This window comes from Mauremys mutica, chromosome 20, assembly GCF_020497125.1.
Source record: "Mauremys mutica isolate MM-2020 ecotype Southern chromosome 20, ASM2049712v1, whole genome shotgun sequence".
In the NCBI taxonomy this organism is placed as follows: Eukaryota; Metazoa; Chordata; order Testudines; family Geoemydidae; genus Mauremys; species Mauremys mutica.
In genome coordinates this window covers 9,060,099-9,079,103 of record NC_059091.1, presented here as the reverse complement: position 1 = coordinate 9,079,103, position 19,005 = coordinate 9,060,099, and the positions used below count along the sequence as shown (strand labels likewise).

At 48.3% G+C, this 19,005-nt stretch overlaps 2 protein-coding genes across 4 annotated transcripts in view; both read right to left on the bottom strand.

Annotated features, from left to right (window-relative positions):
• LOC123353370 (ras-related protein Rab-3C-like) overlaps positions 1-19,005 on the bottom strand; it is a 1,186,649-nt gene that overhangs the window by 1,047,591 nt on the left and 120,053 nt on the right. The window lies entirely within an intron of this gene.
• LOC123353372 (vesicle-associated membrane protein 3-like) lies at positions 1,389-18,024 on the bottom strand. Its single transcript, XM_044994403.1, has 4 exons — positions 17,965-18,024; positions 6,072-6,212; positions 5,454-5,508; positions 1,389-2,510 (listed from the first exon to the last, which is right to left on the bottom strand). Exons 1-4 carry the CDS (start codon positions 17,965-17,967, stop codon positions 2,467-2,469), a joined length of 243 nt encoding a protein of 80 aa, XP_044850338.1. The 5' UTR covers positions 17,968-18,024; the 3' UTR covers positions 1,389-2,466.

Here is a 19,005-nt window from a genome sequence, read left to right as displayed (position 1 = left end):
GGTCTCTCTCCCCCTTCCTGAGAGCCTCACACAGCCCCACAGTGAGCAGGCTCGGCCTCCGACTCACCACACAGCTGCCTCCCATTGGGCCCTGGGCCGCCCCCACCCCTGCATTCCCATAGGGCAATACGAGTGTGGTGGGGCAGAACGGCTGTCAGGGAGCCCCTGTAGTAAGAGGAGGCCCTGAAAGATAAACCCTTATCAGAGGCCCAGTATGAGGACTAAGGCTTGGACCAAAGTAATGGTCAAGACTTTACTAACATAAAGCAAAGTTAAGCTGTGAGCCAGAGGCAGGCCCTGCTCTCAGAAGCTGGCAAGAAAAGGGCTGATGCTGCGAAAAGAGACATCAGATATCAGAACATTTGCATACTTGTATACTCACAGATAACAAGGAACAGGTTGACCCATCCCAATGACAGGGCCAAAAGGGTAATATGATGGAGAGTTGTTTTGTTCGAACCAACATGTACAAGGTGAGAGGCGGCACCTTACTACGTAGAAGGGTTGTACCTTGCTAGGTAGAAGGGTTGCACCTCAATACGTCAGGAGTGATGTGTAACGTGTTTGTACCGGTGTATAAGAATGCATCCCTGGGGCAGTGTCTTTGGCCAGCCTCGGGGGCAGTGGAAAGTCCCACCAGTGACTGAGCTGAGTCCATTGTCAGGGAGCACATAAGTACTAGCTGGCCACACCTCAGCAGCACCTTGGAATTCTATGCCAGGGAGCTGGAGACTGTGTTTTTCTTCGACAATAAACCTGGCCGACGTGCCTTCGTTTCTTTCTAGAGTCTGTGGTCGTTGGGGGTTCTCTCGAGATCTGCTGTGTCAGCTGTGTGCACAGAGCTGGGACAGCACACAGAGGGAACACACGCACGCAGCCACCCCCAACCCCCTGAGGGGCTAAATCTAGAGACGGAACCACCTACTGGCTGGGGCTCGAGCCGCCGCCTCAGCACCCAGCTCCCCCTGCCCTCCCCCCACCCATCACCCAGGGTGGGGATCTGGGGCTACAGCTTGGCCCAGCGCGGCAACCATCCATGGGCCACTCTGCCCTCAATGCCCGCCCAGGAGGTGCAGCCGCCTCCCCAGCAGCGCAAGGCAGCAGAGACCTTTCTTCCTAACAGCCCCCCCCCACACACACACACGCTGAGGAACACATGGTAGTTTCAACAGCTGCTTTATTAAAAGTTACAAAGGCCAACACAGTGCAGGGACACACGCCTCCCTGGTGACATACACTTAGAAACCTCTGACAGTGTAGGAACTAGTACAGAGAGTTGATATTTCTTTAAAAGCTGCAGCATAAACATAATAATAAAAAGTTTCTTAATTGTGAGTAAATAAGATTACATTTTTGTACTGTTAGCTTTGTTACTGGTACATGGTGCATTTATACAGTCGAGTTATTTTTCTAAGAGACTTTGTACATTCAAAGAAGTCACTGCAGTGATGAAGATAGAACAGAAATTACTTCAGCAGGCAAAGAAATCCTTGCCTTTCTCTCCCTCTTCATCCTCAAAGACACAGGCAAGGCCTCAGATAGTTAATTATAAGCCAACAGAGCAAAGTAAGGGAGGAAAAAAGAGACAAGAGAAAGGAAAAACTATACAGAGGAAGTAGAAACAAGGACTGGAAAGAAATTAGAAACAGACAGACTAGAGGGTACACATAGTGGTGACTCTGGGTGAAGCACCAAGTTATTTCTTTCCCTCCTCATGGAGAACAGTCAGCCATACCGAAAAAGTTTGTCGAGAAGAGGGAAGAGGCAACGGCGTTTGTTACCAACCTTTCCTGAAGTCCTAAGGGAACATTCACTCAGAGGACTAGTTTAGAGGGAAGACAATTTGTGAAGTAATGCAAACAGATTACATATAAATATATATACATTTTTAAACTACATTTGGCACTGATTCTACACTGGAAACATCTTGCTGGCTTGCAGAGAAAAGTTTTCACTGAACTACTTTTTGGCAAAAGACAAAACCCCCAAACAAAACCAACTTTGGTAAGTGTCTACATTACAAACACTAAACATTTTTAAAGATACTCTTTCAGATTAAACTGACACAAAAAAGTGACAGACTGTCTTTTGAAGAAAATGTAAACACCTTATAGAGATGTGTTTAATCAGAAATACCACAAGGCAGCACTAACGGTTCAGTGCTCCAATATTTAGAACTTCAATAATAGAATTTAACTGCATATTGATAAAACAGCAGTGAATGACAAGTAGTGTTTACAAGGGTGGCAGGTTCTTCCACAACTAGTCAGAAGGCATTAATGGAGTAAGGCAAGGCAGGCAAAGTCTGTTCAAATGGCAGACGTATTCAGAGTTTCTTCCAAGAAGGCACAAATTTAAGATTTGGTTCCCATTCCTTTAGTAGTGTGTCAGAAGAGACATCTTTAAATTGAGGCATGAAGGAGACAGCGAAGAGGACAGATACCCAAACATACTCTTCACATTGATCTAGAATGCTGTCGTCACTGGCAACAATACATTGCTTCTAGATTCTGAAATGCAAACATGAAACCCTCTTCACCAGCTCATACTCAAGATTACCAAGGCACTGTGCAAGGTGTGGCCTGTGCTTATTAGTATTTTAAAATTAGGAGTGTAACTTTTAAATAAAGGCACATTTCCTATAAATGAGAGAAAGTTATCACATGACTAATCGAAATAATTTTGCTTTATATATCAGTAGGTGAGAGCTTGAGAATACAGCAGGTTTGAAGGAGAGAGATGGCTTCCACTGGTTTGCATTTCTTCTTGTAACTCATGAGGATACACTCCAGACTATAACAGAAAAATAAGGATTGGAAAAGCGACAGTCCTCTTGCCCCACATCAAAGAGGCATAAAACAATTCTGCAACTTAAAGACTTGAGCAACGGAACACTCAAAATATTCAACAAAAGGAAATTCTAAATAATTTCCTGTGTTTGTTTTACCATAGTTTCATTCATGCACACAGGGCCGGCTCCAGACCCCAGCGTGCCAAGCGCGCGCATGGGGTGGCATTTTGCCGGCAGGGCGGCAGGCGGGTCCGGCGGACCTTCCGCCGTCATGCCTGCAGGAGGTCCAATGGAGCCGCGGGACAGCGGACCTCCCGCAGGCATGACTGCAGAGGGTGCGCTGGTCCCGCGGTTCGGGTAGACCTCCCGCAGGCATGACTGCGGACGGTTCGCTGGTCCCGCGGCTCGGGTGGACCTCCCGCAGGCATGCCTGCGGATGCTCCACCGGAGCCGTGGGACCAGCGAACCCTCCGCAGCTGCGGGAGGTCCACTGGAGCCATGGGACCAGCGCACCCTCCGCAGTCATGCCTGCGGGAGGTTTACCCGAGCCGCGGGACCAGCACCTCCCGCAGGCATGACTGCTTGGGGCGGCCAAATTCCTAGAGCCGCCCCTGCATGCACAGGCTTGGCTTTTAGAATTCATGTCCTGGGTATTACTCACCTATGGTCACAATTCTGTTTGTAGCATCACAATTAGTTGCTGTAGATTGTGTTACAAACAGGCCCAAAGATGAGAAATGAATATGCTGTCAGAGTTGGAGAGTAAATTAATCCTGCTGGAAAGCTTGTTAACAGCTACATCACAAATTCAAACAGCTGAACACCAAGCAGTGTAACTAGTCATAAGCTCCCTGGCTCTGCTATGACCAGAATATGAATCCACAGTCTTCCTTGCACCCAAGGCCGGCTCCAGGCACCAGCTAAGGAAGCAGGTGCTTGGGACGGCTAATACAAAGGGGCGACACTCCATCCACTATTGGGGCCGCAAGTCCAGGTCTTTGGCAGGAATTTGGCGGCGGGTCCCTCAGTCCCTCTCTTCTTCTTAGAGCTGCCACCGAAGTGCCGCCAAAGAGGAAGAGAGGGAGTGAAGGACCCGTTCCCAAAGTGCTGCCGAAGAATGGAGCGGCACTACTGAGCTGCCACCGAAGTGCCGCCGATTGGCTTTTTTTTTTCCCCCACCACTTGGGTCAGCAGAAACCTGGAGCCGGCCCTGCTTGCACTCACCAGAAACATCTCCACTTGCATTTGTATTTACAGGTTTGTTACCAGTTATAATGATGGGCTTGTGGCTGTTGTATACATATGGGTACATCCGCCAACATTCAGAATTTGGGACAAGTGAAATCTGGATATCAAACAAGGGAGCATAAATGTCTTTTCTCTTACAGCTTCTACTGCAATATACTTCTGTTTAAACAGCTTGTTCACCGGTGATGAATCCTTGAGAACTGCCTGTCCTCCTCCTCTCCCAGGCTTCTGCTCCAGCAGGAAAGCTAGTGCATGAAGTCAGTGGTGTTTCCTGCACTCAAGTGAGGCTTGTCAGATCAAGGCTCTTGCCTGAACTGAGTCTAAGGGCAGGGTTTTAAGTGTAGACCTGCAGTGGCACCAGTGCAGCTGGACTGCTGTAGCGCTTCAGTGAAGACAATACTACCCTGATGGGACAGCTTCTCCCATTGGCATAGTTTATCCACCTCCACGAGGGACAGTAGCTATGTCGAGGGGAAAAGCTCTCCTGGCCACGTAGCGCTGTCTACAACAGGGGTTAAGTAGGTGTAACTGCGTCGCTCACAGGTGTGGATTTTTCACACATAGTTCTATCAATGGCATGCAGGGGTAAGTTTAAAGTGTAGACCTGGCCTAACTACCTTGCTATCTTGGCACTATTGAGGATTGGAGAAGGAGTCTCATATGAAGCTTCCCTACTTTTTTTGTTCTTTGTTTTGCCTGGCTTCTGGGCTGGAAGACAGCAAGGGGACTCTGATTGGCTGGAGTACCCATTTGGGGATTAAGAAAAGGATGTGACCCGATAGAAGAGGGCCAGACTGCTTTGCAAGAACAAAAAGTGACATAAGGGTGTTGAACCTGGAGTCTAAAGGATTAATAAATGTAGAAATACCATGAAAGATGAATTTGAGAAAGGTGTATGTCCACAGCTTCTGTTATCTAAGTTCTCAAAACATTTCATGTTACTCTTTGGAAACCCCTGTGAGGTATGCGTCATTATCCCCATTTTAAAGATTGGAAAAACTGAGGCAAAGAAGTGGTCACGTGACCTGGTCACACTCAGAGTCACTAGCAGAGCTGGGACTGGGACTCAGGGGTCCCAGTCTCCTGCATGATCCCATTTCTGCTCAATGCAAAAAAGCCTGAGATTCAACAGTTAAGGTTCCCACAGAAGCCATAACTTCACCACATCACACAGATTATGTTCAAACATCAATTAAGCAGTGTAAGTACAACTTTGAACTACTGCATATGTCAAGCATGCAATATGGCTAAGTTAGCGTTACTGTGTGAACCTTAACTTTTGAATATTATGACCTACGTACTAGCAGTCACAACCAGAGTGTGTTACATTAACAACTTTTTGCATTCAATTTACAGATTATGCCTCATGTACTCTAGTCCTACTGACAAAATAGTACTTTAGCTAAATACATACCAGTGATGGTGATGATGATGATGATGCGAACAAATGCTATCAACACTGCCCATATCTGTTAAAAAAAAGCACATAATTTAGTACAAACAGCTCACTTAGATATTTTTAAAAGAGGGCAAAAGCTTCTTCTCTAGACTCAACTACTGCTCCCCTGCCTTACAAATTAATGTTTTCCACTCTGTCTTGGCTTCTCAGCAAAGAAAGAGTAGGCTTCCAGGCCTTCCTGTAATTAGCACACGTGACTGTCAGAGACTAAAGGTTCTCCGTGCTGTTGTGTGTTTTGTCATCATTCAATCCATATCACTGAATTTCTTCCTTCTAGATCTCCAACACCTTAAACTAGTACATTCGTTTCTCCTTAGCCACATTTGTGTCTTGGAGAATGTTTTGTGTAAAGGAACTTGGCCAGGACACCCAACTTTTGGAAAGTTCATCTACTTCACTTATCCAGATGCTCATTAAGGACCAGATGTTGTAATCTTAAATACTATTCACCATGAGTAAACGCTGCAGAAATTGGCCAAAGTTATTTGGATTTCTTCCCCTTTATGGAGTATTCAACAATTTATAGTTCTTAGTCACATTAATTTGCATTGGAAATACTCAAGTCATGGTTACCTTACAGTTCTTCCACCAATACTTTTTTTTCAGCTTGGTAGCATTGGTCTCAAATTCCGCCCGCAGTGCATCATCCAACTCTGACAGCATTGGATCTCGTTCCAAAACCTTGTCCACATTCACCCTCATGATGTCAATCACCTACAGTGATTAAATAGTCACAGTCAGTAATTCATTCATTAGATATTCATCTCCTCAAACACTTTAAGCATGCAGCAGATCCTGACAGACACCTTTTATAACATTGCATCCGAAGAAGTGGGTATTTACCCACGAAAGCTCATGCTGCAAAACGTCTGTTAGTCTATAAGGTGCCACAGGACTCTTTGCTGCTTCTACAGAACCAGACTAACACGGCTACCCCTCTGATACTTTTATAACATTAACATCATTCAAGCGTTTGTTTTTAAATAAAGTAGAAGATATTGCCTTTTTGATTAAGAGTAGACAATATTGAATTTAGGTTTTTATATTAGTTAAAAGATTTGTGGAACTAAGAAATCCAGTTGGAAGCCTATAAACCTTGTAACTAGTACAGGACTCATTTGACCAAGAAAAATTTTGCATATTTCTGAGCAGGATCTGTACTAGTGGAAATATTAAATGCTACAGTAATCAGCTTGCATTAGCATGCATATTCCAGTTAAACAGGTATGCACCAGTACAGATGTTGCATGTCCTAGGTGGAAGTTGGCAGCAAAGCATGTCTCGTATTTTTTCCAGCAAAAGTGTGCTCTGTTAGTGTAGAACTTGCATGTTGAAGTGCTAAACACGGAGACAGCATGCATCAGTAAGAGTCACAGCTTACCAGTTAAAAGAACAGGAGTACTTGTGGCACCTTAAAGACTAACAAATTTATTTTAGCATGAGCTTTCGTGAGCTGCAGCTCACTTCTTCGGATGCATAGAATGGAACACACAGACAGGGGATATTTATACATACAGAGAACATGAAAAGGTGGAAGTATGCATACCAACAGGCAGAGTCTAATCAATTGAGATGAGCTATCGTCAGCAGGAGGAAAAGAAACTTTTTGAAGTGATAATTAAGATGGCCCATAGAAGGTGTGAGGAGAACTTAACATAGGGAAATAGATTCAATTGGTGTAATGACCCAACCATTCCCAGTCTTTGTTTAGGCCACAGTTAATAGTATCTAGTTTGCATATTAATTCAAGTTCAGTAGTTTCTCTTTGGAGTCTGTTTTTGAAGTTTTTTTGTTGCAAAATTGCCACCTTCAAGTCTGTCACTGAGTGGTTAGAGAGGTTGAAGTGTTCTCCCACTGGTTTTTGAATGTTATGATTCCTGATGTCAGATTTGTGTCCATTTATTCTTTTGCGTAGAGACTGTCCGGTTTGGCCAATGTACATGGCAGAGGGGCATTGCTGGCACATGATGGCATATATCACGTTGGTAGATGTGCAGGAGACCTATAGTGATAACAGGTGAATTTTATATTACAGTAAGAGGTGCAACTGTAAAATGCACAAGTTGCACTACTGTCCGGCATCATCTAGGGAGAAGTAAATGTTCACTTTCCTGCTGCACGGAAAGAGAGCTTAAGTTTTAACAAATTAAGAATATTCTCAGTTTGTGTTTATTGTGTGTAAGTACAATATCGTAAATTCCCTCTACTGGTTTTGAATACATATATCCCATGTGGAAGAAACAAAACTCCACTCTCAGGCTGGAGGCAACAAATCAGAGACAGCTTTATTCAGGCAATTGCAGGGGAAGAATACAGCTGGCAGAGAGCATCTCTGCCTCAGTTTCTCCAAAGTACAAGCAAAATCTCACAAGCATTTATACTTTGTGATGTGCATTAATTAAAAACATTTAAATTTTATTTAGATTATTTGCTATCTATTCCAGTATTTTCTCACTTGCTCTTCTCAAAACATTGTTATCTCAAGGCTAGGTCACACTGACTATTCTGCTGTTTTCCACTTGCTTCTGACGTGAGCCCTGCTTCTACAGGTCTCACGATATTAGGCTAAGACTTAGCTCAATAGTTGTTCTGTCTCTGACACTTAAATGCCTGCACTTAAACACTCTCTTTCTTTCCCTGCTTCCACACAAGAACAACACAACCAGCAGCTAATTCGCAGAACAACCACAGTGAGCTGCAAAGAGAGAATAGGGAGTAACCTCTATAGGACACAGAATGCAGAATTCCTCCCAGGCAACTGGAGTGAAATCCTGGTGTGACGTTATTGATATAATCTGGGACCATATAGAACATGGTTGCAACCAAAGTCCTCTTTGTTTGGCTGGTTTGGTTTGCCTTAGAGGTAGAAGAACCCCAGCCTTGGGCTGTAACTACCCTGTTTAAGCATTTGGTCCTGAATTGGCACTCTCAGTGGGGTCCTGCCAGAACCAGCACTGTCACAGTGGCGTAGTCATGCTTGGATCCACAGAATCATGTCAATTAAGCTTTGGGTCATAACCCCACGCTATATAAATCTGAATTTTGGTTTTGAGAGTTTGACTGGTTAAAGAGCTGCTGCAATGGCTGAGCAAAGAGCATATGGGGGACTTGACAAAAAAGCCCTGGAAAATTTGTGTTCAGAAAAGGGGATAAGCTTTAGAAAGAAATCAACAAATCAAGAACTCAGAAATCTGTTAATGGCCAGTGATCAGGGGGCAAGAGCGCAGCCCTTACCTGAGGATACAGAAGATGCAGAAAGAATTAGAGGGCAAAAGACGACAAGTAAACTGCAACTTGAGCATGAACGGAATCTAGCAGATCTTCGATTGCTGGAGAAGCAAAAAATAGCTGAACTAGAGAAAGAAGCTGATAAAAGAAAGGAGGCCGATGAGAGAGAGAAAGAAGCTGATAAAAGAAAGAAGGAGGCTGATGAGAGAAAGAAGGAGGCTGATAAGAGAGAGCTCGTAAGGGGCGTCTGGAGCTGCTGGCTGCTGAACAGGAGACTCACAAGATGGAACAGGAGATGGACAAACTTCAGCTCCAAGTAATGGAAGAAGAGAGAAAATCATCGCCCCCTTCCCCACCACCATGAGAAAAACTGGGAAAGGATGTGTCCCATTTACAGTGATACTGAGGATATAGAGGAGTTTTTGCCTACCTTTAAATGCCTCTGCAATCTGTACCAGATCCCAGAAGGTCAGCAAATGCCTGCCCTGCTGACCAGACTGACTGGAAAAACCAGGGAGGTATTTAATGAATTGGGGGAACAAGAAGCCTTAGATTATGAGCGGTTTAAAGATTCTGTGTTAAGGTGGTTCAAGGTTACTCCTGAATCTTACAGAGTTAAATTTAGAGAGTTTAAAATGTCTAAGGATTGGACTTTTGTAGAATGTGCTCATAAGCTGATGGGTTTTGTTAAAAAGTGGGTTATGGGAGCAATGGCACATGGGAGTTTTGAAAAACTGCTGGATTTGATAACTTTGGAACAGTTCCTAGACATTGTGCCTGACCATGTTAGAGCAGCTGTGTGTGATAGGGACCCTGAGTCAGTCCTATGGGCGGCAGAGATTGCGGATGCCCCTACCCAAAACAGGGCTCGGGAAGGATGTAAACCCCTGGGGAAAAATAATCACCATTCTCCCCAGTTCAAGAGGAAGGAAGGATTTAAAAGTAAACCGGCCCTGACTCTTCTAAAGGAGCCCTAGGGGGCCTGGAGGGTAGGAACTCGCATCCCAGGACGGAACAGGTTACCTGCTATCACTGTGGCATGCTCGGCCACATGAGACCAGATTGCCCGACACTGAAGGGCAGCCCAAAGCCAGCAGTAAATGCCAACTCCATTACCCTGAGCACTCAGGCTGAACCAAGCCTCAACAGCACCACCTTAAGTTCAGGTGCAAGCAAAGCAGTGGCTAATGCCAACCCCATCGTCTCCAGTGGTATGGGAGGAGGTGATGAGCTCACCAGTTATGTCAGAACTAAGGCATGGCAAGGGAGTGAGAGGTTTATTATGGAGGCAAAGGTCAATGGCGTTGAATGCATGGGATGGCGAGACACGGGCTCGGATGTAACTAAAGTCAAGGGACATCTGGTGAAGCCAGAGGACATGTTCCCTGGGGAATATGTGACGATAGTAGCACTATCTGAGTACTCTGTGGACCTGCCGATGGCTAGAATCCACCTTGAGTGGGATGGCTTTAAACGGGATGTGAAGGCTGCTGTCCGGGATTTAATTCCGGCGAATGTTTTGGTAGGAAATAACATACTGGGGGTGCCTGGCCAAGTTAATGTGGTGACCAGGTCACAGAGGGAGTTTGGGTCTGTGGCAAATACCCTGACTGATGGCAGTGAGGGGAACGGCAAACAGACAGAGAGTGTCTCTCAAGATGAATCAGGTGAGGGTTTGTCTGAAATATCAGAGATGGTTCTGAATTCAAACAAAACCCAAAGTGAATTCATTGTGGCTCAGCAAAGTGATGTATCTCTAGAGAGAGTCAGGTCCCAGCCAGTGAAGAGAGAGGCAGGTTTTTGCAGGATGGGCTGTTGTATAGGGAGCCGCCTAGGGGAAGGAAGAATTTCCAAGCAGCAGTTCGCAAACATCTTGTGGTACCTGAGAGTTACCGCAATGATTTGTTGAAGTTGGCTCATGATGGTCCATTTGCAGGACATCTGGGTCTAGGCAAAACATGTGACAGGCTAGAGCAAAATTTCTACTGGCCTCACCTTTTTGGGTCGGTGAGAGATTACTGCAGGAGCTGTGAACTCTGCCAGAAGCGTAAGGGGTTAAAGGGGGCCTAGCAAGGTGCCCCTCCAGCCTCTGCCCGTTATTGGGGAGGCGTTTGCCAGAGTGGCTGTGGATATTGTAGGGCCACTCCCCAAACCTTCCAAAAATGGGAAGAAATACATCCTGCTGTTGGTAGATTTTGCTACCAGATATCCTGAGGCTGTAGCCTTGGCTAATATTGAGGCAGAGACAGTGGCAGTGGCCTTGTTCTCTATTTTTAGCAGAGTGGGTTTTCCCAAGGAAATATTGTCTGACCGTGGGTCTAACTTTATGTCGGTGGTTTTCAAGCAGTTGTGGGAGTTATTTGGGGTGAAGCACCTGAAAGCTGCTCCCTACCACCCCCAGACTAACGGTCTAGTAGAACGGTTCAATGGAACCCTGAAGTCTATGTTGAAAATGTATGTGGATAGACGCCAGAATGACTGGGAGGTTATGCTGCCATATCTATTCTGTGCATACAGGAGCATGGGCGGCAGGTTTGTAGACATTTTGGTGTTGCCCAGAACCCGCCCCTGCCCAAACTCTGCCCCCCCCAAATCTCTGCCCCCCACCTACCCAAGGCTCTGGGAGGGATTTTGAGTGGGGGAGGAGGTCTCGGGTGCAGGAGGGGTGCAGGGTGCAGGCGCTGGGAGGGAGTTTGGAGAAGGGAGGGTATGCAGGGGTGGGGCTGGGTTTGGGATGTGGGAGGGGGCTCAGGGCTATGGCAGAGGGGAGGGGTCTGGGGTGAGGGCTGTGGGGTGGGGCTGGGGATGAGGGGTTCATGATGCAGGAGGGGGCTCAGGGCTGGGGCAGAAGGTTCGGGTGTGGGGGATGAGGGCTCTGGCTGGGACTGGGGATGAGGGGCTTGGGGTGCTGGAGGGGCTCAGGGCTAGGGTTGAGGATGTGGTGGGGGGATGAAAGCTCTGGCTGGGGGTATGGGCTCTGGGGTGGGGCAGGGCTGGGGATGAGTTTGGGGTGCAGGCAGGCTGCTCCAGGACAGGGGCCAGAGAGGAGGACTCCCCCCAGCCCTTTCCCTGCCGGCAGCAGCGAGCTCTGGGGAACGAGCCCCCCTTTCCCACCCCCCCAGCAGTACACTCACCCCCAGCACTGTCACTGCATGTGCTCCTAGAGCCCCTCTCAGGTCCAGGAATCTCCCTCGCCTCCCCCATGGTGGGTGCCAGGGGGTGCTCCGTGCTGCCCCTCTCTGCTGTTTTCCCTGACTGTAGCCACACTGGGGGCGGGGGATGGGGCTGCCTCCTTGCCCAGCATGGGGCAGGAGTGGTGACTGTGGGTGGAGGGAGCCTGTGCTGATAGAGGTCCCACTGGAAAAGGGAAGGGTCTGAGGTAGAAGGGCAGGCTCAGAGTCTGCCCTGGCAGTCGATTTGGAGGGCACTAGGACCCTGCAGCAGGGCAGCATGGAGCTGCACAGAAGAAGCAGGGATGCCCTGCTCCTGGGTCAGCAAGTGGGGGGGCAGCGGAGGACACTCAGGAGGTGCGGGGGGGGGCAGTAGGTGGGGCTGGGGGGAGACCCGGCCCCAAACATTGGTGGAGCTGGGCCCCTGGGCTCTGAATATTGCTGGTGCCTGGGCACAATGTGGGTATATATCTTGCCGCCCACGCATACAGCCATCGCAGTTATTACATTGCTTGTGCGTGTGCACACTGCACTCCTTGAGTCAGCGGTGCGTGGCCTCACCAGGAGTGCGTGTATCAAGGCAGAGTGCACCATGAGCAGCTATCCCACTGTGCCACTCACTGTCATTCCAGCCCAGAGTGATTAGGGACGTTTTTGAAGTGCCTCATGGGGCTGAAATGAGTCACACTCTGCAAATTCTGCAGGCTCAGGTGCCCCGTGCTCACAATACTCACGAGAGTAGTGCAGAGCTGTGCATGCTCCATGCTTCTGTCAGAGATGGTAGACAGTGAGAAGGGACACACAGGTTTTTGGGGATTTTGAAAAGAGGTGTGAAATATTATGGGATGCAGAACACTGCATTATGGGAAGTTGAACACATGCTCCCGGTCACCTCTGCGCATCCTCACCAGGAGCGCTTGTGTCAATTCAGAGTGCAGTGCATGTCTGGAGTGGCTCACGACCATGAGTGCCTAACTCAGAGCAGACTGCCAATATCAGGGCAGACACCCCACGCTGGTGGTGTGTTCTACAATCAGATTTCACCAAGCCAGTAACTGTGAACGCCTGGATCACTATACGAGCCTTACCATGGAGTCACACGCAGTCCCTTTAGACTCTCCAGTCTATCCTGCCACCCAGACAAACTGGACTTAGTGATAAATGGTCACTTACACCCGGGGAGGCTCTAGGTATTTTGCCGCCCCAAGCATGGCAGGCAGGCAGGCTGCCTTCTGCGGCTTGCCTGCGGGAGGTCCCCGGTCCTGCGGATTCAGCCGTGGGCCCAACAGACCCTCCTTAGGCATGCTGCCGAAGGCAACCTGCCTGCTGTCCTTGCGGCAACTGGCAGAGCGACCCCCATTGCTTGCTGCCCCAGGCACGCGCTTGGCATGCTGGTGCCTGGAGCCCCCCCTGCTTACACCAAAAATGACACCACATTCAGGTTGCTTCCAGACCCAAGAGACCAGTCACCTACCCCAGATCACTTGACACCCTCGATCCTGCATCAAAGTGATGCCTGTAGCCAATCCTGTAAGAAACTAGCTAAAGGTTTATTAATTAGGGAAAAGGACTAAGAGCGTCATTTACAGGTCAAAGCAAGTGAACTTGTACAACCAATGAGTTACCATCTAACTCCTGAGAGTGACAGAATTGTCCTGATCTGTCTATTCAAGGCATCTTTCAGAGCACCCCAGGAGGCAGCCCCTGGGGATCTCTGGCTTCAGTTTCAAGTCTCTGGCCCTTCAGAGTTCAAACAGCCACAAAGGTGCCGTTTCTTCTTGTCGGGGATTTTTATTCCCTTCCCCCACAGTTCAAGGTGATGGGACGAGTCCATGTGCACATCCCTTCTTTGGGGGGCGGGGGGGAGAGCAATCAAAAAAGTCCTTTGTCTTCTGATGTTTCACAAGGGTTTGTCTGGTGTCCAGGGGCCTTCTTGTGTTGGCCAGAAGATGACAGCTCCTGCGGCAAACTTGCATTCCAACCTGGTGATGTTTCTCTCCTCACCGTGGGGGCTTCCAGTTTCAGAGCAAACACTCAAACTTACCTTATGAATTGAAGCAGCCCAGGGAGCAGACCTGTGCTGGGAGCAGGGCCACAGAAGCAGCCCAGGGAGCAGACCTGTGCTGGGAGCAGAGCTGCAGCAACCAGAGCCAGAGGGGCCAGAAAAGCAGCCCAGGGAGCTGGAGGCAGAGCAGCATCAGTGCTGGGGCTGAAGCTGGAGCAGTGAGCACTGTGGGGAGCGAGGGGGGACCCTGGGCAGCGGGCGCAGCACAGGGAGATGCCCCCAGCCAAGAGGCCTTGCAGGCCAGACTTGGAGGGGGATCATAACCCTGATGGGGGGACTGACCCTGGGAAGAAGGATCCTGCCACCTAGAGCCAGAGGGCGTGTGGCCACCCCCAGAGCAAGCGTCCGATCCACACCATCCTTGCAGCACAGCCAGGGATTGGGCAGGAGACTGGGAGCGTGAGGCACAGACTGTCAACTGCCCTCACATTCCCTAAATATGTAGCATTCTATTAGTTATATGCTGGTACCTGGTCAAAGGGGGCTTTTTTGCTTGCTTTATTATCCTCTTGTCCGTTTGTTGTGCTGTTAATATGTGTCAATTAATTACAGTTAAGGACCATCTTGTTCTATGTCTGTACAGGTCCTAGCGCAATGGGATCCTGGTCTGTGACTGGGACTATGAGGCAGTGCTGCAATACAAATAATCACATGCTGATCTACAGAAATACTTTTGTACCATGGCCATCCCCACTGGCTTAAGAGATTAGTCACTGAAAATGGAAGTATGTGAACTTGACATCTGTAGTTAAACTCAGTCCCCTTGTCTCCTGCACTGAGTGTTCTTTCTGCTCAATACACACTCAACGGTAGCATATCCACATAATAGGGTTATGAAGATGGGTCTATGGGAGGGTTTGACTTCCTCTACCACGGGCTGCTATTGCAGGAAGGAGGTTTGCTGGGAAGAGTTGGGGTCCGTCTGACCAAGAAGGAGAAGAACATCTTCATGCGTTGACTCACCAACCTTATGAGAAGAGCTTAAAATTAAGTTCAGAGGGGGCAGGTGAAAAAAGCCACCAGGTAAAAACAAGTGACCTTAATAGAGGACTAGATGTTTGGGGAGAAGTAGATGTGGAAAATTGCAGCAGAATTATAGGAGAAACAAGAGGGAAATCCATGGGGGCATCTGCTTAAAATCTTAGATGTTTATAGGTTGGATATTAGGAAAATCTTTTTCACTCAGAGAGTGGTGAAGCATTGGAATGGGTTACCTAGGGAGGTGGTGGAATCTCCTTCCTTAGAGGTTTTTAAGGTCAGGCTTGACAAAGCCCTTGCTGGGATGATTTAGTTGGGTTTGGTCCTGCTTTGAGCAGGGGGTTGGACTAGATGACCTCCTGAGGTCCCTTCCAACCCTGATATTCTGTGATTCTAGGAGGAGTAATACTAATGGGGAATAAACAGTAAGAACTGGGAGTTTTAATACATAAGTGATAACTGAGCTTAACTGGCATCACAGATACTTGCTGAGCTAAATCTCATGACTGGAATATTGGTATAGAGGGCTATAGCTTGTTCAGGAAGGACAGGCAGGAAAAAAAGAGAGAAAGTATTGCATTGTACACTTGTTCTGAGGTCCAGAAGGAGGTGAGAAGCAGACCAGCTGAAAGTCTCCGAGTAAAGATAAAATGCAAAGAGAAGATAGGAAGAATAGCAAGAGGCCCATATGACTCCATCAGAAGTTTTTTAATGACCTGAAAATGAAAAAGAAATCCTACAAAATGTGGAATTATTAAGGAGGATTACAAAAGAATAGCATATACATGCAAGGACAAAATCAGAAAGGGTAAGGCACAAAATAAGTTATACATAACAAGGGACAAAGGTAATTGGAATTCTTTTTCCATATGGTTTACTGCAAAGAGTGTCATCAATAAAAATTAATTTAGTTGATGTGTTTTGTAGAACTGATAAATTAAAGTTTTTAATTGTTCACTTTATTAATGTAACTTCTGTTCACCATTCATTACACTTGCCTACATTGTAACTTCTGTTCACTGTTTGCCATATTGTAATTCAAACTGTATTTTAAAACGGTCACTCCATTTTGCAAAAGCTTCCTCCAACCTTCATTATTGCAAACCCTGCTGTAATCTTATTAGTTTAGTTTAGATGTGTGACTGAGGTATGTATAGATGATGGAATCAACCTCCAGCCCCAGCCTGTCCTGATGAAATAAAGTTCAAACCTCACCGGCTGAAGAAGCAGACAAGAGCCCTAACAAAGTGAGAAGATAGGAAGAATAGTAAGAATGCATCCGACGAAGTGGGTATTCACCCACGAATGCCCATGCTCCAAAACGTCTGTTAGTCTATAAGGTGCCACAAGACTCTTTGCTGCTTTTACAGATCCAGACTAACATGGCTACTCCTCTGATAAAGTGAGAAGAGTCCACCCTAAAAAGAAAAGGTACAATAGAAGGAAGATCAAAGCCAGGTCCTAGGCTGAAAGTCACGACTGCAATTGACGGGTGATCAATCACCAAACCCAGAGGCAGCGTGACACAGCAAGACCTATAGACTCTGGATTCAAACTAAAGCCTACAAAAAGGATGGGTGAGATGGGAGACTTTGGAGGGTAACAGTCTGCTGCCAACATGGAAGGACATAGGTGCATGCCCAACAGAGATCCAGCTCATCCTTGTGCCCAGCTTTCCTGGCCAGTTAGCTGCCACAAGCTACGAACCCAAGCTGCAAAATCAAGCCATGAACTCAAGCTATGTCCAGGACTGGTAACTATGCAGCAGCTGCAGAATATCTGATGGATGCGTATGTGTCAGAGCCGGCTCTAGGTTTTTTGCTGCCCCATGCAAAAAAAAATTTGGCTACCTCCAACCCAGCCCTGGGCCCCCGCCCACACCCTCCTGCTGCCCCAGCCCTGGGCTCTCCCCCCGCCCCACACCCCCTGCCACCCCAGCACTGGGCTTCCCCCTTTCCCCCCCACCAGTGCCCTTCCCCCACCCCCCTGCCGCCCCAGTCCTGGGCTCCCCCCTTCCCCCCCCACCAGTGCCCCCCCACAGACACCTCCTGTCACCCCAGCCCTGGGATCTTCCCCCCCCACCAGCACCCTCCTTCCGCCGCAGCCCTGGGTCACTGGAAACTTGCTCCCAGGGTGGGTCATTCAGCAGGAATTTTGGACGTGCACAGAACACAAACAGGATTGGGTCCCATATGGTTACAGAACTGCAGTAAAGTGGAACAATTTTATCCTACTTTTTCTACAGCAAGTTGCAGTGGATCAATATATTTGATTTGGGAGAAATGAAGTAGCAGCTGCCCAAACTGAGCTTGAGCACTCCTGAATTTTGAGGTGTTCAAATCTGGAAGGCAGCTGCTGGGGTAGGGGTGGAGGGGGGGGGCGCTGTGGGCTCCATGGGCTCTGCGGGGGAGCACGGCAGCATGTATGCAGCAGTGTGTCTGGCGCTGCGCGGAACCAGACAAGCTGGTCTGAGTGGCACGGTAAGGGGGCTGGGGGGTTGGAGAAGGGGTGGAGGGTTCCGGGGGGGCAGTCAAGGGACAGGGAGCGGGGGGGTTGGAGAAGGGGTGGAGGGTTCCGGGGGGCAGTCAGGAGCAGGGAGAAGGGGGGTTAGATGGGTCAGGGGTTCGGGGGGGCCGTCAGGGGACAGGCAGCGGTTGGATAGGCATGGGAGTCCCAGGGGTTTGTCAGGGGACAGCTAGGGGATGGAGTCCTAGGGGGGCAGTTGGGGACAAGGAGAAGGGAGGTTTAGGTGGGGGCTGGGGTCCCAAGGGGCAGTTAGGGGCAGGGGTCCCGGGATGGGGCAATCAGGCAGCAAGGACCAGCAGCGCTTAGATAGGGGGTGGGGTCCTGGGGGGCAGTTAGGGGCAGGGGTCCCGGCAGGGGGTGATCAGGGGACAGGGAGCAGGGGGGTTGGATGGGTTGGGGTTTCTGTGGGGGGCAGTCGGAGGGAGTGGATGGTGGGGGGGGAGCTTCCCTCCCCGTGGAGTGTCCTGTTTTTTTGAATGTTAAAGTCTGGTCTCCCTACCATTCACAGCACTCACAGCAGGCTGCCGCATGAGGTCCCCCTCCTTCCTTCCCAGTTGGTAGTGGCCAAGGGAATGCTGGGAAATGTAGTTCTTTCCCTGCTCCAGGGCTGGCTCTGTAGGCAGGGAGCTAACCAAGGAACTACAGCTCCCAGAGCCCCCTGTTGGTTCTCAGCTTCCCTGCGATCCCTGCAAATGGGCTGCTCCAAGCAGGTGCTTGTTTTGCTTGTGCCTAGAGCCACCCCTGCTTGTTCTTGACAAATCCATCTTGGTTCTTACTTATCACCTATTATCCTCTAGCTTTTAATAAATTGGTAGATTAATCATTTTTTCCAGTATCTTTCTGGGTATTGAAGTTAGCCTTTCCCGTCTTTACTTCCCTGAGAACCTTTTTTTTTGAAGTTTGACCTTGTTATGAACCTCACCCACCCTCCATGAGTTCTGGAAGATTATCGCTAATGGTTCAGAGATTGCTTCAGCTAGTTTCTTAAGTACTCTAGGGTGAATTTCATCCGGCCCTGCAGAGTTGCAGAGATCTAACTTAGTAAATATTCTGTATCTATTATTTCCCTATTCTGGCCAGTGTTCCTTCCCTCTCATTAAAATTAACCAGTGTGAAGTATCTGTTCACAACTAACCTTTTAAATCCTGCATTCAGTAAAACTGAAGAGGTGCTCATACTGAGTGGCTGGTTGCTAACATAATGGTCAAAGATGTCAGTGTCCTGGGGTTGTTAATGTGTCTTGCTGTAAGCAGTCATCTAAGGTGGTGCAGCTGTAATGCCGAAGTCACATTCTGAGCAGTAGCTCTTCTTAACAGAAGAACAGATCTTCATCCAGCTCACAGTGTGGCTCCCTATGGGTGAGTTGGTGATGTCCAAGTCTCAGCTGTGATTGTAGCTCTTGTCTGCAGCTGTCGTCTTGGAGACGCAGACAGAACATCAGTCCCGTTCCAGGTGGTGCTGTAGTAACAGGGTTAACACAGGAAGAAGATAGAAGAGGCGGCTAATGACTATCCGTGCTTGACGGTGTCAGAGAGCGGGA

Bases quoted from the DNA above. Each gene is read 5' to 3' on its own strand.
- LOC123353372 (XM_044994403.1), bottom strand. The intron at 5,509-6,071 runs GTAACCATGACT...TTTTTTTAACAG, and splicing joins ATTGGTGGAAGAACTGTAAG to ATATGGGCAGTGTTGATAGC. The intron at 2,511-5,453 runs GTATGTATTTAG...TTTGCATTTCAG, and splicing joins CATCATCATCACCATCACTG to AATCTAGAAGCAATGTATTG.